General features: G+C 39.7%; 1 protein-coding gene across 1 annotated transcript in view; it reads right to left on the bottom strand.

Annotated features, from left to right (window-relative positions):
- The window catches only part of LOC131027387 (uncharacterized), a 158948-nt gene that overhangs the window by 108191 nt on the left and 23909 nt on the right, over nucleotides 1–26848 (bottom strand). Inside the window, exon 3 of the mRNA XM_057957422.2 lies at nucleotides 25077–25229. Within this exon, the coding sequence (XP_057813405.2) occupies nucleotides 25077–25229 (153 nt within the window). The remainder of the gene's footprint in view (nucleotides 1–25076; nucleotides 25230–26848) is intronic.

The following is a 26848-nucleotide window of genomic DNA, read 5'->3' as shown; positions in this document are numbered from 1 at the left end:
TTGGGACTGCATGTTCCATACTTCTTGCCTTTTTCATAGCTTCCTGTAAAGAAATAGGATCAAATGCCTTTATCCAACCTCTCAGTGGTTCGGATAGGCCCTCAATGAAAAGAACTATCAATCTACGCTCTGAAATGTTTGGCACCATGACTGCCAACCGCTGAAATTCACCAATGAAATACTCCAAGTTGCCTGTTTGTTTTAGTTGTGCTAAATCCCGGAAGTAAACCTCTGGATCTTTCTTGTCAAATCTTTCAACCAACCTATCCACGAAGTCCTGGTACTCTGTCACCTGATTATGTTGAAGTGTTACCAAACCACGGTACCACCAATCATGTGCTACTCCCTCCAAATGCAAAGTGGCGTATTTGATAGCTTCAATCTCTGTCATTGGCCTCAGTGCCAAAAATGTGTCAAGCTTATGAATCCAAGCTTGAGCTGTCATCTTACCACTCCCATCAAATGTAGGCATAGTAAGCTTGCCTGTAACTCTATTCAGCTCACTATTTTGAGCTCTAGGCCTCCTATCCTGTCTGAGTGACCTGTAATGCTCTCTCCTCTGATTAACAAACCTCTCGAATGTCATCCTCTCTCGTACCTGTGGAGTTAATAAATCCCATTCGTCATTCGCAGCCATGAGGATATCTGCGAACATCTCCTCTCCTGGTTCTCCTGTAGGTGCTACCTCAGGCTCATCTCTAATGAAGGTAGGACGTGTAGGCCTGTCTGCTGTCCTGGAATGAGTCCTATGAGCTCTAGGTGACCCCACTACATTCCTGTTATCCCCTTGCTGATGATTCTGTCTGTCTTGTGGGTTCATGCGCTCAATCATGGTGGTGAGTGCCTGCAAGGCCTGAGCCATCTGTTGCTGTCCTGTAGCCATTACTCTGAAAAATTCCCTTGTTTCTTGCTCCTCATTCCTATCGCCTCTGGGTGGGCTACCCCCTTGCCTGTCACCCATGGTGCCCGGCTGCCTGTCTAATTCTTGTTCCCTGTCAAACAAAGCTCGCCTGCGAGTGTAATATCTGTGAGAGCCAACCTCAGGCGGCTGCATGTGATTGCTGAACCCTCAGGATGGCAGGATTTAGCTCTGATACCAATGTAAGAACCCTTACTAACTTTGCCCTTAAATCATTGATTTTCTACCCTTGGGAATTTTGTCAAACACTTGTCTTGCAAAGTCTGTACTTGCTGTTATGAGTTTTCTGTTTGTATTGTTTAGGTCTTGTACACTGCAATTAATGTTTTGAATGCCTCTAACCATGAAAGATTGACTAACAATGTCATAGAAATGATATGCCAATTGATTTTGATGTATATAAGTAACTAAAATAACAACTACAGCTGCTTGACAAATCATCAAACACTTGGCATGCAAACTAGAAATTATGTGGCAGTAGCATAATGAAGTTTTTATTAGTTATTCTCACACCAAATAGTTACAAAGGTATAACATGTAATTTTCAAAACTTATGACAGCAAAATTAGAGAACCTGATATGTAAAATGCTTGCTGCAAATGATGGTCTCCACTCTTCAATGGGCTGCCAATTAAACACGTCCCTGCTATAGCTACGAATAATTTGCCAATTAAATGCCTGTTTCCTTAGTACTGTAGCACGTCACTATTCACGCCACTGTAGCATTTTACTATTCACGGAGTACTGTAGCGCGGGTACTGTAGCGTCTACTGTAGCGCGGTTACTGTAGCGTCTACTGTAGCGCGGTTACTGTAGCGTTTACTGTAGCGTGGGTACTGTAGCAGCAATTGTATCTTGTAATGATTGCTTCAATTCTGATTTTTAATGGCTGCCAAATGAAACTGTAGGTCTGCAATTAATATATATTCGAAAATCTGCATACCCTAGATGTCTTCCTTTCTTTTTAAAGCCCAAATAGAACTCCAGAATGCAGCTCTCCTGAAATGCCAAATTTAGTGGATATTTCACCACCTCAAATGGTTGCAACACTGAAGAATTGTCGCTCTCCAATGGCTGACTGAATCAGAAACCCTTGGCTTCTTCTCCCAAGTTCATAACAAACAAATATCAATTCTTTGGATGGATGATATAAAATGAGCTCTTAAGTCCCTTTTTATTCTTTCTTATGAGAGCTCGAACACTTTCTTGGCCAATGTGGGATTAAAGACATATTCACACATTATAATATTAAAGTGACTTTATTATTATAAAGTTACTTTATAACTTTATAATAACATTAAAATATTTAAATAAATCACTTAAGTCACTTTTAATTAAATTAATTAAATATGAAGTCACCTTTTTAATTTTATTTTATTTAATGACTTAATAAGAAATTAATTTAATCAATTTCTCCTTATTTCTCCACTTAGCCTTCGGAGAATGTAAAGGCTAAGAACTCCAATGAGATGCTAAAAAGGTGGGGACATTACATCTGCAAATTAATCTACAACATAGTTCATGGTTCACAATCATAAGGAAGTTATACACTCTGATATATATTGAGAGATCTATATATATATATATATACTACAATATATAGAACTGTTGTGCTCATTTACTTCATCTGTTACAAGAGTTATATATTCAGATATAATCTTTGAATAAGAACAATCTATATCAGATAGATATATTCAGAATATTAAGTCATAATTTTTGAATTAGAGCATTAACATCAGAGATATAGTTCTATATCTCTATATTTTAATTTTGATCCATAAATTAACACCATGAGGATGCGTCCCCTACCTTTTTTCCCTCGTACGCATACTGGGGACAAAATTGGGACGTAGGGATGGGAATTTGTCATTTCCTAAGCATCCCTCTTTTGGCAAAAACACAAGAGATGTTCCGGGGATGGGTGTTGGGTAGTAGGGGACGGCAGGGGACGACCAGCTGTCCCCAAGACAGCCAGGGGACACCTAGGCATCCCCCGACCGTCCCTAGGACAGTTGGCCGTCCCCTACGGCCCTGAATTTTTTTAAGTCAAAAATAAAATTAAAAACACATTTTTAATTTATAAAAGAGGTTCAGCTGGCCCCACCAAGACCCCAAATAAACATTAAAATATAACAAACCCTAACCTAATGCATAAAACAAACAAAAGGAAGAAAAAGACACTCACTTTGACATTTGCAAAATAGGAAAGAGCAGCAAGAAGAGAAGAAGCAATTGGTTAAGGAGTGAACAGCACGTGAAAGAGGAGCGTAGGCCATCAAATCTACTCCACTAGAGGTATGTTTTTCATTTTGCATTTGTTTTTGTAGTTTGTTTTAGATTTTTTCAATTTTTTTCCAAGTGTTTTTATATTTTTTGAACAAAAGGGAGGGCATAGTGGGTTTATTTTGTTTATTTTTTAACTTGCAGCTCTATTTGACATTCTCATACAAACAAAATCACGAGCAGCTATGGGAGTGGTAGTGAGAGTAGTGATAGTGAGAATGAAGAAGTTGAAATTGAAGAAATTTGAAGAAATAGACATAGAACTAGAAGTGGGGCAGCCATTGGGGAGATTTCACGAACTATAAATGTAGCAGGGGCACAAAGTTCAACCACAGCCCCAAACCCATTTAAATGCCCTTCCCAAATCCTCAAAGATTTTGCAAAAGGCCCATTCAACCACAAAAAACCTCTATTACAATATGCAACAAGAATTGACAGAGATAAGAAAAAAAATTCAGGGGTAAGTAGAGTATGGGAATGTCATTTGTGCCACAAACAATATAAGGGCAGCTATACTAGGGTCTATTCCCATCTTTTGTGGTTAGGTGGTCAAGGGGTGAGAGGTTGCAAAAAAATAACTCAAGCTCAAAAAATTGAGGCAACTAGATTGCATATGGTGTAATGGGCACCCTAGAATGCCCAAAAACTAACCCCACTGCTGATAGGAATTTAGTCAAACAGTTTGCAGCCAACTCTTTATTCCTCTGTTTAATGTTTCAATGTTTTTTTTGTTTTTAAGTCTTTGCACAGGTATGAAACCACATAACATGAACTAAAAGAATTTACAATAATAGGCAAGCTGGAAATTGAACTACTGCTGTTATAATATTATTTCCAGAATTAACAAAAATCAAATACATAGCAGGTTATTTTCAACTCACTAGATACTCCAGCATTTTGACATAATGTTCCAACCAAAGTTTCTAATTCTGCTGCTACAGTAACATGAATAGTGCTGCATGAATAGTGCCAGGTGAATAGTGCCGCGTGAATAGTGCCAGGTGAATAGTACCCACGTGAATAGTGCCACGTGAATAGTACCCGCGTGGATAGTGTCGCGGCCTGTAGCTGGAAATGCAACCAAATAATGTTGCTGCTTGTAGCTGGAAAAAGCACCCAATCTGCCTGTAAATGAAGCTGATAGCAAAGGATTCCAAAGGCCAAACCCCAAGGGAATGACGTCTAGAATGTCACAAGAGAGGATAGACGTCCTCTAATGCCAAGAACGGATCTGCAACCCACACACCAAATTCTTCTCATATTCCACATACCCAATGAAGCCACAAAAGCTCCCTTTTATTCTTTCTCCAAGGGGCGACCCAACTCACTCAAGCAATGTGGGATAAAACATGTTCAATATAAAACATATTAAAATATTCACTTATGTCTCCCTTGGTTGCCCTTTTGATTTACACATATCTCCATAAAATAAATATTAAAGTAACACTTTAATATTTTACAATTAAATTAAATGTTACTTTAATAAAACTTCAGGCATTAAAATATATTAGCAATCGGACTCCGAATAGCGTGAGTGATAGCTCGTCGGAAAGCTCTCGCCAAGGAGTATCAAATCCAATCACCAAAACTAGCCCCCGTTGTGTCCTGCTGACTTACTAAAAATAGTAAGTATGCCTGAAACTAAATAAATCAACTTCATTTTGGCCCAAACTGGAAATGACTAGGCCAAAACACTCCAGGATCCCTTTAAACCCTTCGTTAGCCCTCGGGACCATGTAGAGCTAAGCTAACGCACATATACTTGGTCAATCTGCTAGAGCGGGGACATTACAGTCCGCCCCCCTTGAAATTGCTTGTCCTCAAGCAATCTCAGTCCAGCCTGCTGTATCACCTGCTCATTCTCCCATGTAGCATCTTCCTCCGGCAGGTCTCTCCATCTGACCAAATACTCCTTCACTATCCTGTTTCTGAGTTTCCTCTCTCTGGTGTCCAGAATAGCCTCAGGTACTAACACGAGCTTCCCCTCCTCATCCAAAGGAGGTAAATCTGCAGAAGGTACTACACTCTGACCAATAGCTTTCTTAAGCCTAGACACATGAAATACATTGTGCACCCGACTGCCCTCTGGAAGCTCAAGCTCATAGGCGACTTCGCCCACTCTGCGAATCACCCTGTAGGGACCATAAAATATAGGCTTCAACTTTTCAGCTCCGCTCTTCTTGAGTGATGACTGTCTATATGGTTGTAGCCTCAAGTAAACCATATCCCCTACCTCGAAACTGCGCTCTATTCGGTGCTGATCAGCGTACAATTTCTGTTGATTCTGGGCCTGTTGTATATTCTCCTTGAGCACTTTCAGGATGTCCTGACTATCCTGCAATAAGTTTTTGGCTTTGGGCACTCTGCTGTCCCCCAAAACTAAATCCATGAAGCTAGGTGCATCATAGCCATAGAGTGCCATGAAAGGAGTCATCCTGATGGACATATGATAAGTGGTGTTATAACAATACTCTCCCATATGCAACCATCTGACCCAAGCTTTTTGTTGTGCAGTTACATAGTTCCTCAAATATCCCTCCACCCATTTATTCACAATCTCTGTTTGCCCATCTGTCTGCGGATGATAACTAGTGCTAGGTGTAAGATCTGTACCACACAACCTAAACAACTCCTGCCAAAAAACACTCATAAACTTACTATCCCGATCACTAACAATGAATCTGGGCAACCCATGTAACCTGAATATCTCTCTAAAGAAAAGATCTGCCACCTGTGCTGCTGTGTAAATGGACGGAATAGCAAAGAAGTGAGCGAACTTCGTCAAGCGGTCCACCACCACATAGATGCAATCCCTTCCCTGCACTCGTGGTAACCCAGTGATGAAGTCCATCGAAATACTTTCCCATTTCCTATCAGGAATGGGCAATGGCTGTAATAAACCTGCAGGAAATGTGTGCTCTCCCTTATTCTGTTGACAGACCGCACACTCCCTGACATACCTCTGAAAATCATCCTTGAGCCCTCTCCATGAGAACCGCTCTCGGATCTGCCTGTAGGTCTTGAAGATCCCCGGATGCCCAGCTGTGGGTGCATCATGAAATGCCTTTAGTATCACCTCTCTCAAATGTGATGACGGAATCAAATAAACCCTGTCCTGAACTCTGATCAATCCATCTATCACCTCATAGCGATCATCCTGTATAGTACTTGAAATCAATCTAGAAGCCCAAGCATCTCCGACATACTCTGCTATAATCTGATCTCTCCAATCTCCTGAAATCTCTGCCAGAGCATAAGTGAGGTCTCCGAGATAAGGCATCAGCCACCACGTTTTTCTTACCTTTGACAAACTTTATGTCAAAGTCATAAGCCTGCAATTTAGTAACCCATTTCTGTTGCCGGTCATTAAGATCACGCTAGCTCATGAAATATTTTATGCTATTGTGATCAGTTTTGATCACAAACCGTCCACCTACGAAGTATGATCGAAATTTGGCCAATGCATGCATTATGGCCAACATCTCCCTGTCATAGATAGAATAGCTCCTCTCAACACCTCGGAGCTTCCTACTCTCGAATGCAATGGGATGTTTCTCCTGCATCAATACTGCCCCTATCCCATCACCTGAAGCATCACACTGAAGTTCAAATGGCTTCGTGAAATCTGGTAGAGCTAAAACTGGACAAGATGACATCACTTGTTTGAAGTGGTCAAAACATTGCTGCGCTGCTTCTGTCCATACGAAGGCTCCCTTTTTAGTGAGGTCTGTCAAAGGTGCTGCAGTCTGTGAAAACCCCTTAACAAACCTCCTGTAAAACCCGCATAAACCAAAGAACCCCTTAAGTTGTGTGAGGTTCGTGGGAGTAGGCCAATCTACTATAGCTCTAATCTTTTCAGGGTCTACTCGAACTCCATCTGCACTAATAATATGCCCAAGGTATAGTAATTCTGTCATACCAAACTCACACTTAGACTCCTTGGCATATAAAGACTCTCTCTCTAGGATAGATAATACCTCCTCCAAATGCTGTGAATGTTCCTCCCAGGTCTAACTGAAGACCAAGATGTCATCAAAGAAGATCAAGACAAATCTCCTCAACTGCTCCCTGAATACCTGGTTCATACAACTCTGAAATGTAGCGGGTGCATTGCTTAGTCCAAATGGCATAACCATAAACTCAAAGTGGCCATAGTGGCATCGGAAGGCTGTTTTCTCAATGTCCTCTGCTCTCATCCTGATCTGATGGTATCCGGATCGCAAATCAATTTTGGTGAAGAAACATGCCCCATGCAACTCATCAATCAGCTCATCAATCCTAGGAATGGGATACCTGTTTTTTATTGTTTTCTTATTCAATGCCCTATAATCGATGCACATGCGCATTGTCCCATCCTTCTTCTTTACCAGAACTACAGCTGAAGCAAAGGGGCTTTTGCTAGGCCTGATGTGCCCCATTTCCAACAATTCCTTAATTGCCTTCTCTATCTCATCTTTATGTTTCTTAGGATGACGATAGGGAGTGATCATCACTGGTTTGGCTCCCTCCTCGAGCTCAATAACATGCTCTGCACCCCTGTCAGGAGGAACCCCATGAGGGATATCACTGAATACCTTGGCATGTCTATCAAGAATCTCCTGTATATCTGGTGGATGACTCTTCACTTGAGGCTCTGGTGAAGTTGGCATAACTAAGCACTCTGTTGCCCACTCTATGTCATTATGTCGAAAAAGTTTCTCCATTCTCCTCAAAGAGACTACCCTGCAACTCCCATCTGAAAGTCCCCTGAGTACAACAGTCCTACCCTCATGCTGAAACCTCATTTCCAACTTCGCTAGGTTGAAAGTGAACTCAACCAGCGATGCCATCCATGTCATACCGAGGATGACGTCGTAATCTCCCATGTCCACAACATAGAAATCATCCTCCAACTCATAGCCATCTCCAAATCTAATGTGAAGATTTGAAACCTTCTGAGTACATAATAGCTTTTGGCCATTAGCCACCATGACTCTAAAACCATCATGCTCCTCTGTCTGTAAACCTCTCCTGGCTACCAACTGTGTATCTATAAAGTTATGTGTAGCCCCAGTGTCAATTAGAGATATCACTTTCTGCCCCTGGATAGTACCCCTGACCTTAAATGTGATTGCCTTTTGGGCCCCTGTCAAGCATGCCAACGATCTATCATCCTTAGGAATGCTGCTCTCCTCTATCGTGTTACCCTCATCTGAATCGGAGTGCTGATCCTCCCCCTCTGACTCCGACTCCTCTGCTGAAAAATACTCCATTTGATTTGCCTTAGCCTTGAGAGGGCATTTATGAGATAAGTCCCAAGGCTCTCTACACTGGAAGCATAGTTTCTTCTTTCGTAGTTCATTCAAGGTTTCACTGTCTAGTCCTTTTGATCCTTCTTTGGGTTTGTTATACTCTTTCTGAAATGGTTTTTTGTCTTTGTCCTTGCGGTAGGAAGAATCTGTTGAATGGTATTTTCCTTTGTATACCGAAGGGGCTAAATCTCGTGCCTTTTTAGTTGCTTCTGCTAAGGTGAGTGGATCATGTCCCTTCACCCAACCACGTAACGGATCAGCAAGCCCATCACAAAATAACACCACCAATCTCCTAGGAGAGATATCAGTAACAAGTACAGAGAAACGCTGAAACTCGGCGATGTAAGCATCCACTGAACCTGACTGTTTTAACTGTGCTAGCTCCTTGAAATGTAACTCGGGATCCCTAGTGTCAAATCTCTCAATCAATCTTTCTGTGAATTCCTCATAGGATGTAATCTGATTATGCCCCAGAGTCACCATGCCATGATGCCACCATTCATGCGCAACGCCGTCCAAATGCATAGCCGCATACTTGATAGCCTCATCCTCAGGCATAGGATTTAGCTGCAAGTATGTATCTATCTTCTGCACCCAAGCTCGTGCAGTCATCTTCCCTGAAGCATCGTAATAAGGCAAGGAAAGTTTTCCAACTTTCTTTCTTAGCTCAAAATTCTGATTCCTCCCTCCTGCTCTAGGCATATGTCTCATCCTCAAGTCCATATAATCTCTGAGGGAAATATCTGCCTGAAACTCGGGTCCACTAGCCTCCCAGTCCCTCCTGAACTGACCCTGTAACTCAGTAATCTGCGGTTCGTTCACTGGTTGAACTGGATCCCTAGGTGGAAAGATGGGTAGAAGAGGTCTCGAGCTCGCTGTTCGAGCTGGGCGTGCAATGTGTCTAAAGTTATCCGCCTCATTCCCATTGTTGCCATGTCCATTATTACCATTAATATTATTCTCAGGGCCATTGTTGTTGCCTCGGCCTCCATTATTATCATTGCCCCTATTGTTATCGTTTTCCCCATTGTTATTGTTTCCATTGTTGGCATCACCTGGATTAATATTAACGCCCATCTGTCTAGCCATAAGCTGCAACATCATGTCCATTCGCCTATTCTGCTCCTGCTGCATACACTGCCCTTGCTCTAACGTACCCAACAACTGTCTGAACATTACCTCCCCCTGATCTGGAACGATATTCCTCTCATCTCGGTCACCCATACTGCTGTCCTGATCGAAGAATATTTCCTCTATGTCCGTATGACTGGATTCTATGTCCACCTGCACAGATGAACTAGACTGCTCACTCTGACTATCCGGATTTCTATTTTGTCTGGCTCTGGTATTACGAAAATTATAATGCCCCTGTCGCATGCTCAATCATACATTCTAGACCTGTTTTATTTCTGCAATATGTTTTGGTGAAAGTTTCCTACAAGATGGCAGAATCTTCTGCTCTGATACCACTGTAATGGGCACCCTAGAATGCCCAAAAACTAACCCCACTGCTGATAGGAATTTAGTCAAACAGTTTGCAGCCAACTCCTTATTCCTCCGTTTAATGTTTCAATGTTTTTTTTGTTTTTAAGTCTTTGCACAGGTATGAAACCACATAACATGAACTAAAAGAATTTACAATAATAGGCAAGCTGGAAATTGAACTACTGCTGTTATAATATTATTTCCAGAATTAACAAAAATCAAATACATAGCAGGTTATTTTCAACTCACTAGATACTCCAGCATTTTGACATAATGTTCCAACCAAAGTTTCTAATTCTGCTGCTACAGTAACATGAATAGTGCTGCATGAATAGTGCCAGGTGAATAGTGCCGCGTGAATAGTGCCAGGTGAATAGTACCCGCGTGAATAGTGCCACGTGAATAGTACCCGCGTGGATAGTGTCGCGGCCTGTAGCTGGAAATGCAACCAAATAATGCTGCTGCTTGTAGCTGGAAAAAGCACCCAATCTGCCTGTAAATGAAGCTGATAGCAAAGGATTCCAAAGGCCAAACCCCAAGGGAATGACGTCTAGAATGTCACAAGAGAGGATAGACGTCCTCTAATGCCAAGAACGGATCTGCAACTCACACACCAAATTCTTCTCATATTCCACATACCCAATGAAGCCACAAAAGCTCCCTTTTATTCTTTCTCCAAGGGGCGACCCAACTCACTCAAGCAATGTGGGATAAAACATGTTCAATATAAAACATATTAAAATATTCACTTATGTCTCCCTTGGTTGCCCTTTTGATTTACACATATCTCCATAAAATAAATATTAAAGTAACACTTTAATATTTTACAATTAAATTAAATGTTACTTTAATAAAACTTCAGGCATTAAAATATATTAGCAATCGGACTCCGAATAGCGTGAGTGATAGCTCGTCGGAAAGCTCTCGCCAAGGAGTATCAAATCCAATCACCAAAACTAGCCCCCGTTGTGTCCTGCTGACTTACTAAAAATAGTAAGTATGCCTGAAACTAAATAAATCAACTTCGTTTTGGCCCAAACTGGAAATGATTACGCCAAAACACTCCAGGATCCCTTTAAACCCTTCGTTAGCCCTCGGGACCATGTAGAGCTAGGCTAACGCACATATACTTGGTCAATCTGCTAGAGCGGGGACATTACATATGGAGGGGGAAGCATTAAGTAAAGGGACTTCAATAGAGAGTATCAATTTGCAGCCTAGTGTGTCAAATTCAATGGATGATGCTTGTCATGGGAGAGAGGGTGCCATTTCTAGTACAGGAAAGGCAAAGAAGACTAAGAGAGAAACTGATGTTGCTGATTTGTTTAACATACAAGCACGAGAGAAGGTTGAAGCCTCTATTGCCAAGTTTTTTTTTGCTCATGGTATACCATTCCGTTTCTCGCGTTCATCTTATTATAAACAAATGTTCAAAGATGTCATATGTGCTGGCCCGTCATTTGTTCCACTTGGAGAAACTAAGCTACGCACCACCCTTCTTGATAAAGAGTACTCCAAGGTGACTATTTTGATGAAGGATATGAGACAAACATGGATGAGGGATGGATGCTCCATAATTATGGATGGGTGGACCGATATCAAACATCGACCAATCATCAATCTTATTGTCACTAGCACTGCAAGCTCTTATTTTCTTAGAGTTGTAGATTGTTCAGGTAAAAGGAAGGATGCAGCCTTCCAATTTCAGATTTTGGGAGAGGCCACAGAAGAGATTGGAGCCTCTAATGTTGTGCAAGTAGTGACTGATTCAGCCCGTGTGTGTAAGCTAGTTGGATTGATGTTGGGGGGTGCTTATAAGCACATTTTTTGGACCCCATGTTGTGTGCATGCATTGAACAATACCTTGAAAGAGGATGCTTGAGGTCCAGGAGGCTCCACAATCCATGGTGGTCAATGCAAAGTGGGTTAGATGGCATGAGGCAAGCACAGCGGAGGGCAGAAGTGTGAAAAATAAAATCCTTGATGATAACTGGTGGTCCATAATGAGGTAAGAAAATTGGCATTGCTGATTTTATTATTTAATTTTTAAAATGTTCATTTTTATTAAATAATTTAATGATTCATTGATTATTGATTAATATAATTTTCTAACTTGTAACTTGTTTGAACTTGTAGATATATTTTCTCCTTCATTGAGCCTATTGTTCATGTGATTAGATATGTTGATACTGACTCAACTAACCTTGGAGAGATTTATGCGACCTTTGATAGCATGCTTGGGCAGATCAAGCAAGCTATTTATAGCAAGGACCCCACTTTGGGATTTTATGAGGAGCATCTTAGGCCCATTGTGACGAGATGGTGAAAGATTATGGACAACCCGCTTCACATGGCAGCCTATGCTCTCAATCCCAAATGGTATGCACCAAGACCTAGGAGAGTGCCTCCATCTAGTGATGAAGAGGTGAAAGATAACTTTTTTAAGGTAATTACAAAAATGTATAATAAAGATGAATCTACCAAACTCCGCACACAGTGGCTTAATTTTGTCAATCTTCGTGTTCCAACATTTTGCAGACCTGACACAAGGTCGGATAGAACTACATTAGCTCAAACTGACCCTATTGGATAGTGGACATGGGATGGTAGAGATACACCAGATCTGAGAGTACTTGTTGTTCATCTTCTTTCACAGGTTGCTAGTTCCTCTGCTACAAAGAGGAATTGGTCCACATATAGTTTCATCCAATCAATCAAGAGCAACCACCTTACCTCTAGACTATCAAAGAAGTTAGTGGCTATTCACAGTGCATTGCGGCTACAAGATCGTCAGACTTCAGCCTTACATTGGGATGTCAATCCCAAAGATGCTATGCAGGTTGAGGAGGATGAGACACCTCCAGGATTGCTTGGGGTTCCATTGGTTGAGGAGGCAGCCCCTCATACTAATACTGACTCAGACAGAGACTCTAACTCTAATCTTGATTTAGACTCTTAGTCTTAGACCTGCCATGTCCTAATTATGGACAGCCATATATTTTCTTAGTTTATCTTGACATTATGATAGACAACTAATTATGGACTTCTAAGTTTTAACTTTTCTATTTAGAATTTATGTCATTTCATAGTTATGGATGTTTAATATTTAATATTTATCATTTTATCTTTATTATGGATGTTTATGACATATGTTTGTTGGCAATGATTGATAAAAGCATTTGAATTTTGGTAAAATATTTGTCAATTCTCTTGTGAAATCTCAATTCAAGTCTAATGCAATGTATTAATGTCTATGATGAGTGCTTTACCATTGTTATTGTGAGAATTTGCCAAGATCTAGAGCACAAAGAATAGCACAAATAAGAGAGACAATAGTTTGACAAGAATGAACTGTATTCTCATCAATATGTAAATATGATCAACCGGATTAACCAATACAAAGAAGATGAGTCTGCTTATAAAGGCAAGGCCATATGGATATGTAAGCACACAATCATGACATGTGGCTCAATGAGATACAAGGGTAGGTAGGGGTAGGTAGGGGTAGGTAGGAGAAATAATAAAATATTCCAAAAGAGGTGGATCACCCACCGAAGGTGGAATGTAACAACAAGATAAGACCACAAAAGGTGGAATTTCTCCTACATGCATCGACCCTATGTGCACACTTCCCTAAGTGTCTCATATCCAAACTACTATGAAATGCATTATCCTAAGTCAACTTAAGTAAAATGTAATTATAAGGCATAATTTACACCAACACCCCCCCTTAAGTGCAACTTAGGGGAATGTAGACTCAAGCTAACAATGCAAGATGGGTCTCGGCTACGAGGCCATGTTAGGTACCCATGTACAAATGCACATGCAAGCAAAGCAATGCAAAGAAATCTCTCACAAACGGAGAAAGTGAGAAAACCCAGTGGGAAAAAACTCCCCCACAAAAGAGAGACGAATGTACAAAAGAAAACTCTCAAAGGAGAAGGACAAAACCTCAAAGAGGAAAAAGTCCCCCCCTTAAGAGAGGAAGGAGAAGTCAGCTGACCCCCCCTAATGAAATGTCCTCCACCAAGAAAGCTCGCAATTGTTGATACTTACTCTCGGTGAAGGGTTTGGTGAATATGTTTGCAACCTGCTCCACTGTAGGACAATACTGCAAATCAATGACCTGCTCCTGAATCAACTCCTTGATATAGTGCATATGTATCTCGATGTGTTTGGTCCGCTGATGTTGGATCGGGTTCTTCGGGATCGCAATAGCACTCTGATTATCGCAATGAAGAACTATCGGTCGTGGAGTGGTGAACCCAAACTCTATGAGAATATGTTGAAGCCAAATAGCCTCAGTCGCTACATTAACAACCCCCCGATACTCAGCCTCAGTCGAAGAGAGAGCAATAGCATGTTGCTTCTTAATCTGCAAACAAATGGGGCCCGAACCAAGATGAAAGTTGTAACCTAAAATAGACTTACAATAATCAAGATCGCCAGCCCAATCGGAGTCTATGTACCTAGCCAAGCGAAGTCATGTGCCTGGTGCATAGTGAATCCCATAATGATGTGTACCCTGGGTGTAGTGCAAGATACGTTTGGCAGCTTTCCAATGAAGCTCATGGGGTTTCTACATAAAGCGTGAAACCATGCCAACCACAAATGAAATGTTAGAGCGTGTGTGAGTCAAGTAGATGAGACTACCCACAAGCTGACAATACAATGTAGCATCAACAAGTGGAGTGGAACACTTAGCCTCAAGCTTGACTCCTGAAAGAAAGGGAGTTGGGGCAGGCTTACAATCAGCCAAGTGGAAGTGTGAAAGTAGATCAAGAGCATACTTGGGCTGAGAAAGTGTAATCCCAAAAGATGACTGTGAAATCTCTATCCTGAGAAAGTAGTGCAAAAGACCCAAGTCAGTCATGGAAAATCTATCATGCAAAGTAGATTTGACACTGCCATTAATGGATGAGGTGCTCCCTATAATGATCAAGTCGTCAACATAGAGCACAAGTATCAAGTGTGAGTCATCCTGTTGCAAAATGTAGACATTCGGATCGGAATGACACCTAGTGAACCCCGCTAAGAGAAGAAAGGAATCCATCTTGGCATACCAAGCCCTAGGGGCCTGCTTGAGGCCATAGATAGATTTCCTGAGTTGGCAAACCAATGAAGAATCTTGGATGAAACCCTGCAGCTGCTCCATATAAATCTCTTCATCAAGATCTCCATGAAGAAAAGCACTCTTCACATCCATCTAATGTACAGCCCAACCATGAGCTACGGCAATAGCAAGTTTCAAGCAAATGGAGTTCATTTTGGCTTCGGGTGCAAAGGTCTCAATATAGTCAACACCTAGAACCTGTGAGAAACCTTTCGCATCAAGTCTAGCCTTATACTTATCAACACTTCCATCCGCTGCAAACTTGGTCTGATAAGATCTAAACTAAGATCCAAGCAAATTACAAGTACCAAGTAGGAAGAAAATGACCAAATTCTAAAAGTACAATTTCTACTCAATTTGGTGAAAAATTGATAGCACCACGTGAAAGTAGACGAAAAATTTTGCACTTTCAAAAAAAAGAACACCCAAACGAAGCCTTTGAAGTTGCAAAATTAAGGATTGGACAGGTACAGTTGTGAAAAACTGGAAATTCTAAAAAATTTGTCCCCCAAAATCAGAAAAGAACCACACCACTACAGAGAACACAAAAAATTAGCCCAAATATAAAAAATTGCACTAAAAAAGGCCTCAAATTGACCAGGTTATGAGCCTTCAAAGTTGGAATACAAATTCAAAAACTCAAATGGAGAGGGGGTCTAAAATTTTCAAAAAGGTGCTAACATCAACACTTCACTATGTTAAATTTGACGATCGTCTAGCCATCACCAAACCATCACACCCTTTACGTGGTCATATGAATGCTAACGTGGCATTGTACGGATGATGACATGTCGCTATACAGCTGTACGAAAAATTCAACGTAGCAGCTAATGTGTCAGCTAACTAGACTATACAGTTTGTGACGTGGCTTGCTAACTGTATTAGTCGTATGCTGACTGTGCGTCCATGTGGCAGTACGGTCCGGCTACGTTGGCTATCCTGTGTGGCAGGTGACAGGGCAAAGGAAGCTGCGTGGACGAATTAAGCCCTGCCACATGGTAACTGTATGTGGGCTTGTCGAGGGCGGCGCAGAGTGTGTAGGTCGTGGAGGCGGCGCTAGGAAGCAATGCCGACTATCGAAGCAAAGGTCGGAATAGGTGGAGCAACACGCGGGCGAAGGGTGCCAGTGGTGGTCCAGAGGAGACGGGAGCGCTAGAGTGTTGTTGCTTATGAGGTTGAGTTACCACCTGGCAGTAAAGTTCAAAATAAGCTGACTCACATGTCTAGCAGAGACATGTGAGTCAGCTTATTTTGAACTTTCATGATGATAGTTCCGCTCTCATCATCATGCTGGTACAAATGATGATGAGAGCGGAACTATCATCATGAAAGTTCAAAATAAGCTGACTCACATGTCTCTACTAGACAGAGCTAACGAGGGGACATGACAGTCCTCCCCTCTCGGAGATGCTTGCCCACAAGCAACTGCAAAGCTGGATGCTGCAAAATAGACTCACCCTCCCAAGTGGCATCCTCTATGGGAAGACCTCTCCAGTGTACCAAATACTCTCGAATCACCCAGTTTCTCAGTCGTCGTTCCCTCACCTCAAGAATCTCCTCAGGAACCAAAGTCAATTTACCTTCCTCATCCATGGGAGGCAAATCGAGTGATGCTGTAATATGTTGTCCCAGGGCCTTCTTCAGGCATGACACGTGAAACACATTATGAATTTTACTGCCAGGTGGTAACTCAACCTCATAAGCAACCTCTCCAACTAGCCCGAATACTCTATATGGTCTGTAAAAACGAGGTTTGAGCTTCTCAGCTCCCCATAAGCTATTGTTATAACTTAGACCAGCATCATGAATGAGGTTGTGAATGTTATTATACCAATGCCAACCAAGGATATTGATCCCGATCTCAATGTCCATCAAGTAGTCATATCTCTTCACACTCCCATGCAACTCAAGAGCTGATGTAGACCATGATAAATCTGCAAGTGCATGGGAAATCGCAGTAGGACAGCCACTAACTACCGGAGAGTCAAGGAAGATTGAATCACCAACCAACAAACACATAGCTGCCATATCACATGAAATTTGTGACACATCCAAAGAAGAATTGTAGATGCCCTTATCACCAAACAAAATTGTTTCTTGGGTGGCTGTTCCACTACGAATGATATCCATAAAGTCACTGTGCTCATCCATGATTGCATATCCTTCAAATTTGTGATCATCATGAAAATCCAATGATGCAATATGTGACTCCTCTAAAATTGGTTTGCAATCAACATACTTACTTTGCTTATGCTCAATCTCTAAGTCTTCTTTTCTTGGAAGAAAGTGTGATCGAAGATATGCAACTCTTTGTTGTCTTGCCTGATTTAAATGTTTGTGGCGCTCCTTGATTTGTTGCAAGTGCTGCCTTGTCTGGACAAAAAACAACTTAACTTGCCGTGCTCTTTCTAGACCCCCTTCATTCAACCTTCGAGACTGTTCTATCTGAGCTGCTCCAAAGCGCATAAAATCAGTCCCATGGTGAGATGCATCATCAAGCTTATCGCACAACATGATTGCACCTTGTGTAACACCCATGGTAGAATCTCTAGCACTCATCTCTTCATGCTTACAATTTGCATTAACTTGAAAAAGAAAAGGTATTTTACTGCTGTTATAAAAATCAGAATGACTCATGCATTTGTGTCATGTCATCAACTCTTACAAGTACCTCTTTATTAAAAATAACACAAGCATTTTGAGTGCTATCACTTATAGAATATCCTTCATTTGTTATTCCATGTATCATGGTGGCAAACTCTTGAGAATGAGAATGTACACAACTGTTGTCTCTAATCAGAATTTTGGGCTCCTACTTTATACTTTCTTTCGAATCATCAAACATCACCAACTCTTGACTTGTCCCATGTCTATCTTCCCAAAATTGAATGCCAACATTAGATGACTTGATAACATTGTCTTCTACATGAGTATGGGCCGCTAGCTCACTGTTATTACCTTTCCTTGTGTTTCCTTTGAAGTCTTCAACACTGAATTGTACCTGCACACTCTTGGCTGCCACATCTTCAACAATAACCATTAGCTTCCTTGGCTCTTTGTTCACTGCTGATATGCCTATTGTCGGTGTGTTATTGATTTTTCTTCATGTATGGAATTGGTCTCAACAATAGAGTCAACTAATTCACTAGAGAATGCATCTATTTCATGTAACCCAACATTCATTCCTTCTACTGTCATACTCTCCAACGGAATCCACCTATAAGACACCTTGCAAGGATGTAGAAATCTCATATGAATTATTCCCTAATGCTGAGATTTTTTTTTCACCAATCAAATCTGCCTGGCTATCAAAGTCATCAACTAATTTTCTGCCAATCTCATTTGCAGACATCATTTCCTTTGCTCCTCCACTGCTTCCCTGGTTCTCAAATGACTCATGTTGCCTACTTGGTTGATGACGTGGACTTGAAAGCATCAAGTCATCTTCATCGGGTATTCCCATGAATTGTGTGAAGGAAAAACAGTCACGTATCTTTTTCGGAAGGGAACAATACTTGTCATAGTTGTTCATAACTGTATCATTCAATGTCTTTGCAGGAGACCTCCTCTTTGTACTAGTTGATGAAGTCGTACCCTTAGAGTGTCTGGAACTCCCTGAAGGTGTTTGTTCAAATTTTTTCCCTGTTTGTTTATTCTTAGACAACCCTGTCATGATGACCAATTTGGTCTGCAACCAAGCTTCAATATAAAATCAAACTACTGATCTTCACCCAAGAGGCTGGCAAGATCAAGGCTCTAATACCACTGAAAGATCCCTGATGGATCTTTTAAGCTGACAGGCTGTAATTTTTAATTATTTGTTTTAAAATAAATTATTACTATTTATTAAATGATCTTTCAGAGAGAGATAGAAGTTGCAGAAAGGTTGTGTCTTTTGTTTTTGTTTGTATTTTTCCAGATATAGGTAAACAATGAATAACAACAACAGCAAATATGAAATAGGCTGGAAAATAATGTGCAATAATATAATATTCAGCCAATCCAGAATAGTTACAAATCGTACCAGGCAAAATACATAAATGATATGCCAGCAAAGTATCTACCAACCAAAATAATGTTGCCGGCTGCAAGAAAGACCATCCACGCACAATGAAAAGAGATGGCTGATGAATACCAATTAGCAACCCACGTGCCAGCTGGAAGGAGGCCGTACGGCTGCTGCAGTCACGTCCAGGCAGCCAAGGAACTCCCACGTGCCAAGCAATATACCCAAAGTCCAAATCCAAAGCTCTTCCAATGCTGAACTTGCACTCCAATCAAAGTCTGAAACCAAATGAAGCTGCTGAAACCTTCTATTGGGGTTTGCGTCCCAATGTCCAAGCCCTGGGGTTTGCGTCCCAGTTCTCCAGAAATCGCTCCTCAAAGCAAATTCACAAATGCCAAGTTTGAAGATGTAAAAAGATAATAAAATAATGAGCCAACATCTCCTTTTATCTCCCTCTCAAAGCTACTCGAACCCTAAAGGGAGAATATGCTTTTACCTTTATTAAATAATGGCATATTCTTAATTAAAAGGCCTTTATGTATAGGAAAAACACCGCTTTTGTCAAATAACAAAACTCAAGGTGCTAGAAGGTCTCCGGATGATGAAAATAAGTTATAATAATTCAAGACCTTCCCAACGAGCTATAACACATATGCCTGCCTGACCAGAAGAAGCCAAAATCCCCTTATTACTCCAATTAGCTATATAAATAGCTTTATTTAATTAATAAGACGCTAACTTAGGAAATATTAAAAATATATCCCAAATAGCCGTATAATTCTCATCTGACTCCACAAGTCTGAAATGGAGCCTGCCACCTATCTGTGACTGTTGACGGAAATCATGGATCCTCGAGCAATCTTGTCCCTAAAATCTAGGGATGCTCCTAGAAGCTAGGAAACATACCCAAATCTCCTGAAACTGAACCATCGATTAATGCTTCTTTGGTTTGAATATCTTGACTGCTTCAGCTCATTGACTTGGCATGGCTCCTATTTTTCTTGCATGAGCCCTTTTTATTGGGCGTGTAACTCTCTCTAATCTTGGTGTGGGCTTTCAACAGCATGGCATGAGTTCACATGTCTTCGCGCACCCTCCCTAAGGCAGTTTGATGACTTGTACATCATCATATAGCTGGACATCACTCAAATGCAATATCCGTTGTAGTTGTGTTGTTGCATAGGAAAGAGCATATTGGAGTGCTTTTCTTGGACAGCTTGCTAGCTAGAGAGAAAGGTACTGATTTCTACTGTATGTTCAGGTTAAATAAACTCTTCTCTTGCTGTTCGAAAAGGTTTATCATACAAATTTTGTCTATCCTTCCTATTTTCTGATCATGGAAACTTCTAAGGAGAGATTGTATTATTGTTGGGCAATTTCCAACACCAAGCAATAGCTTTCCTTGCTATCAATGTAAAAGCTGGCCAAATATATCTATAACTTCATATCAGTATTTTTGCAGCAATTTCATGAGTTTGGATCTTATTTGCTTCTATTTGAGATATTATGTTTTCTGAGCATTTTGGTGATAATACTATTACAACTGTAATTCACTCTGTCATGCAAATTCATATTCTATGATAAAAACTCAAAACTACAATGAACAAGATACCTACAAACATGAACTTCAAAACAACAATTTTGATATATTCAGAAAATAATTGCACTTAGTGCAAAAGATTGCAAAATTCAATAAGGGTTTACAAGACCAGATATGCAAGAGTTTGAAGTTGGGAGTTGGTTGCGAGATTCAAAAGTTAGCTATATATCCGGAGCATTTTGGGTCAAATTTGACCCTGCCATTGGACTAAAAAGACCAAAGAACCTATAGGTCAACAGTTAAAATGGTCAAAATTGGAGTACTTTTTCCAAGGTTGGCAAAAAAAATCCCCTTGACCATACAGATTCACTACGTAGAATATTCCCCTACGTAAATAAAATATTCCTCCTACACAGGCAACTGTCAACAAAGACATGACAGAAAAAAATTTAAATAAAAAATTTGTTTTAAAGATATTTTCAAAACTAAAAAGGAAACCCAAAAAATCCCCCCCCCAAAAAAAGAATTGCAGCTCATACCTTGCTTGCACAAGATACTTTGTCCTTGTGATAGGGTACACACTAGCCCGTACAAACCACATATCACACTTAACGTAGCCCCACAGCCCACAATCCCGTGACAAACTCCAAGAATATTCCCCAAGGTATCCACAAGATTTTGTCCATGTAGAAACCAGTCTTTGCAATTAAAAGTGAAAAACATAATGAATACAATTATAACTATGATTGCAAGTATATTAAAAGTCTAACCTTCAGCTCTCTTTAGTTTTAGGCAGAGGTTATGGTGAACAAACACCAAACCATTCATCCATTGTTGTATTAGATGGTTGTGTTTTTTAAAATGTATGTGTCCAAAAACACTCCAAGTACACTAAGAAGAAGATGAACATCATGGTTGGATCAATGTAATGTCCACCCCCAAATTAAAACCATTTTTTTTCCAAAACCCACAAAGTTTTCTATCTTCTATCATACAAGCATTATGTCAAATATTCATCATGCACATGAGAATAAAAAGTTTTTGATGTAGTTTGTGATTATGCTTCAAAGGTATTGGCATTGGAATGCATTATAGCAACTCATTCATTTAAAACATAAGAATATGCATTGCATCATATAGAATTAAACTGAATGGTAAACTGAATGGGCCTTCTTTATTAACTATGATGTTAGAAATTACAAAGATATCAACACTGTCTAACCTCTTTCACAAAGATAATAGTCTAAAACTTGTTCTAATGAATTCTCAAACCCCTTTCAAGCCATAACAGATTCCCACATCCCAGTTAGAGCTTGTCAACCAACCACAAACACTAACCTTCAACCTGCGGCACAAATTCAACTCTCCTCCAAAGCATGGTTTTTTCTGTTGTAGGTTTCCAACGCCTTAATGAAAAATCGGTCAGATTTAGACTTGAAAATGCCTTTCAAGGATGAGGTTTTTTCAAGATGATGAATCCGGCCTTAAGTTCCTCTGCAGGAGCGATGCTTGAGTTGTCTCCCCTCTTTAAGGTGGCACCAGATGTCTTCGAATTCCTACGTGATCTGGGTCACCATGTCATTGGCCTCCGTCAACAACTTATTTTGTTCTTTTATGTTTTGTTGGAGAAAATTACATTTCCATTTCAAACTATCTATCCAACTCTCGCATGGGAGCGAGGTAGCATCTGGAAGTATGCCTTCTTTGATGGTTGTACCTAACCCCATGTCTACAATTTCCTGCATCCCCTCAATGGCTTGCCAATGTGTGATCTCTTCTAACTTTGAGTCATTTTGGGCCTCCCCCACAAGTCTTCTTTGGGGTCCTATCCTTTCTAGGAGGTTCTTCACCACCTTCATCCCCTCCTATAACACAAGATGTCATTTGAGCAATAGGCGTTGAACAAGTGGCAACAGTACCAGAGCCGTCTGAAGCAGTGGTCTTCTTATCTCCTAGTGGGGTGGCTTTTGAAGCTTCCCCCTTTTTCTTTGCTATCCACATCATTATGGGCTGTCCTTGTATTTTCAAAACATATGTAGGGTCAATCTGATTGAACCCATCGTCCACTACACCCGTTACTTCCCAACCAAGTTGGTAGCCCATTATTTGCTTCAAGGTCATTCTTGACTATTCTCTTCTCACTTCCAAATCATTATCACAATCTCCCCAATAATCCTCTAATTGAGGCACATGATTATAAGTTGGGCCCAAATGCAGGTTTCCTTTAACAAAACCCTTGTTGTCAAATTGTAATCTGACTACTTCAAATTCTTCTAATGTGTATTTCTCCAGACCTTTACACAATTTAGCGCCTCAAACTGATACTTGCACGTATACAAGCATAAAGAAATGGGAAACTAAATTCCTATCTTTCTTATCTCAACGCATCTCTTATTCACCTCAGAAATTTGACTACACAACTCTAGCGAGAGTATACTTCTCTATTTGGGAGCTGGAAGCAATTCAGTATCGTAGCACAATCCAAGATAATCAGAACTCAATTGTCTTTCATTTTTACCTCCCTAGTGTCCAGGTTGTATCAATTGATGCATTCTAGCACTAGCTCGGGACATTCCACATCTACAGGGAATGTGGCAGCTTCCATTAAACTACTTTCTACCAACATTTGGGTGATTGGGTGACCATTAAGGTTATGCACCAGATTCCAAAATTCATCTAAATTCATAAAATTCAATTTCATGTCCCCTATTTTTGGCAACAAACTGGATAATCCATCCAAATACTCATACCCTTGATACTTCACTTTCATCTTCCCATAATTTTTCCACAAAAACTCTTCTTAACCTGATACAAACTAGAGAGCCTAAAGAGGTGCCAATTTTCAAACCTACCAAACCCAATGTATTCTCTGCATTAAGTTTCAACAAAAAACTGTAGAGGTTTGTCATGCTTTCAACACCCATATGGAGCTATCTAAATGGCAAATTGCACAAATCCACTAGGCTAAATGCAAAATCCATATGTTGGAGAAATTGGTCTTCAAGAAAGCCCAAGAATGGCCAAATGAAGAAATTAATAATAGGGCTTGAGAGCAAACCAAAGAAATGGCTCAAACCTTTGAGAAATGGAGGGTTATTGCTAAGGAGATTAAAAACATGAAGCAAGAGGCCAAGAACCCTCTATTGGAAGTAGAAGTGGCTAAACTGAAATAGAACCAGGAGGTCCTTATGAGCAATATCAAAGAATTGATCGATTAATACAGAGACTCGGTAAAGAACATGGCCCTCACTATTCAAGTTTTACAACAAGAATTGGAACATCAGAAGGAGGAGGAGAAGAAAAGGAGGAAGGTGGAAGAGGGAGCTGCAGCTCAAAACCTGCATCAAGGCCACAAAAAACAGAAATATTTGATCGAATTCCCTAAGTCGCCCATCCAAGTCAATGCAACTGCTGAAAATTTGGGATGTAAGCATGTATCTTTTGAGGAGCAGTTGAATATGGCACAAAAGGAGTGGCTAGCAGTGAAAGGATTGAACTCCCTTAGTAATAGTTAATCTGTTGGCTGATCTCTCACTGGTTCTCTATGTTTTTTGTTTTTATCTGCTCCATTCTAAACTCTTAACTTTTTTTTTTTTGATTAATCTCACTCCCGGTGAGATTCACTCTGTTTGCCTTAATGGCAGTTGTGTAATGAGTTTGGGCCCTTTCCCATGCTTTTATAATCAAAACTCTAATTCATTGCATTCTCCATGTGGCCTTTATTAGCTACTTTGATTCTATTAGAGGACAACACCCATAGCCAAGTTCACATAATGTCAGCACAACACATATAATCACACCATTGCTACTAATATAAATAAACATAGTACAGCATTCTATGTCTGATGTATTTCCTACCCTCTAACTCAATTGTATGATCAACCTTTCCATAAGCTGTCAATCTTGAAAACTTAGTCATTTGGAAATATTTTATAGAATTTCAAAAATAAGTCCCCAATTTAGCATGTGTATAACAAATCTTGTTCATCATTGTTGGGTTTGATAAAGGCATAGAAAGAACAATGCTCCTACTTGGCTAATCTATCAACTTGCAAGGTAAAGATTAAGATTCTACAAGTTTTCTTTGTCCCCAAAAAGCATGATTCAACTCCACTCTTTACACCCAGCTGTTATCATGACAAGGAACCAAACTAAAAAGAATAAAAACAATCTTGGCACAATAAAGCCAACTAGATTCAAAGAAAGTGACCTAGTATTTTGGTAGTACCAAGAAAATTGCAAGTGCATTAGGAAAGATTAGTGCTAAAGAAGTTTAGAAAATGGATCTATGTCTAATATTCATTACTTCTGCTTTTCATTACCACTCATGCTAAATGAATATAACTCCAATTTATTGTAATTTACACATGTAGTTAAGTTGCGGGAAAAAACAAAGCCTCAATGTATATTCTCGTTAAAAGCATTGAAAACAAGAGTACCTTTGATGTCAAGTTGGCTTTCAAATGGTATCCTTTTACATGGACATCTATATTTGTTTTATTTTTCCTTGCAAGGACCTTACCAATCGTAGGTTCTTCCCAATCAAATCCATAATCTTCCAATGAATTGGATACCTTTGTTATTGTTGCATCCTACAATTTGCAAATGACAAGATTGTCAAAAACTCATAAAAATTAATTACAGTGTACAAGATCGCAAAACAAATTGAAAAAGCTATACATAAACCTGCATATATAAATTTATACCATATTAGATTTATATAAGAACCTCTACATATACCTGCATACATAAATTTATACAATGATAAATCTATACAAGAAGCTATACAAGAACCTGCACTATCTAATAGTTTAACTACAGTTCAAAAACTCAATCTCAGAAAAAACTTGGCAAGCCAAAATTTTGAATCAGACTCAAGACTTGGCATAAGCCTTAACTAAAACTTGGCATACCTAAAATGCATAAATTCATAAATTAAACTTAAATAAGATGAAAGATTCTAAATTTAGAGAACGCATGTAATATTTCTATTGGATCATAGTGCCATACATGATATGATGATGAATCATCAATCATAATCATAGAAAATTACAAATAAATAAAATATTTTACAAATTTCTCCTCCAACTAAAGATCCTTAGCAGCAGCATCCTTGAACTAGATGGTAAAGATTCCTTCTCAAGCACGATATCATCCTCAAACATATCATGATCATCATCCAATGAACTCCCTCCTAATGCTTTTGATTCTGCTTTCATCTACACTTCTGCATTTGTTGCTCGCCTCTCAAAATCAACAATTTGTTTTGTCAAAACATGAGCTACACATTTGCCGCAATCTAATCCAAATATGAATTGATGTCATCCAGGTTGATAGCACCATAAGTTTCCTTCCCCTCAATTTATTTGACATGAAGACAGCTTTTACTGTAATCATCATATACTTCATAGAACCTTAACACATAATGTTGGAGTTTAATTGATATTTTCATTTCAGAAAAAGTGAGAAACAAATTAAGGTTCATTGACAATGTACATGTATTGTATGAAAATTGCATCAACATGCCCAAAGGTTGCAAGTTTCAACTACAAAATGACATAAATATAGAAATATGCAGATGTCCCTAATCAGTGCCCCCTAACATTGCATTAAAAGAAGAGTCTGAGTCACTGCCACTATGAGAGACTATCTCATCTTGATCCAATAGAACCCCAAGCAATACATCATGTGCCTCATCATCAGTTTGTGTAGTATCTTCAAGATCAACATCCCAACGTTGTAATGCCCCCTTTCTAGCACACATTGTATGATGTTATCATTAACCTATTTTTTCCATGGTCCCGCAAGCTAACCTGAACATTTAAGGGATCTTAAGGATATTTGGCCTAGACAGTTTCAATTGCAGGCGATTTTGAGGTGTTTTGATGTAGTTTTGGGATACTTACTATTTATAGTAAGTCAGTTGGGCCAAGTCTGGATCATCAGTGAGTTCATGAATAATATCTTGTCGATAATAATTGTTGATATCGACCAGAGTTTTTAATAATCACTTGTGGTTATTAATTTGTTTATCAATAAAGTTAAGTTATAAAGTTAAAATTAAATAATTAACTTTATTGATATGGGGACATAGGTAAAAAGGAAAGTTATTTAAATATTAAAAGTTTCCCTTCACTAAAGATACTTGGAGACTTAAATATTAAAATGGGAAGTATTTCTATTTATCCCACATTGGCTGGAAAAGTGTGTG

This window comes from Cryptomeria japonica, chromosome 1, assembly GCF_030272615.1.
Source record: "Cryptomeria japonica chromosome 1, Sugi_1.0, whole genome shotgun sequence".
NCBI lineage: Eukaryota > Viridiplantae > Streptophyta > Pinopsida > Cupressales > Cupressaceae > Cryptomeria > Cryptomeria japonica.
The sequence above is the reverse complement of the archived record's forward strand: the minus strand, read 5'-3'. Positions and strand labels throughout refer to the sequence as shown.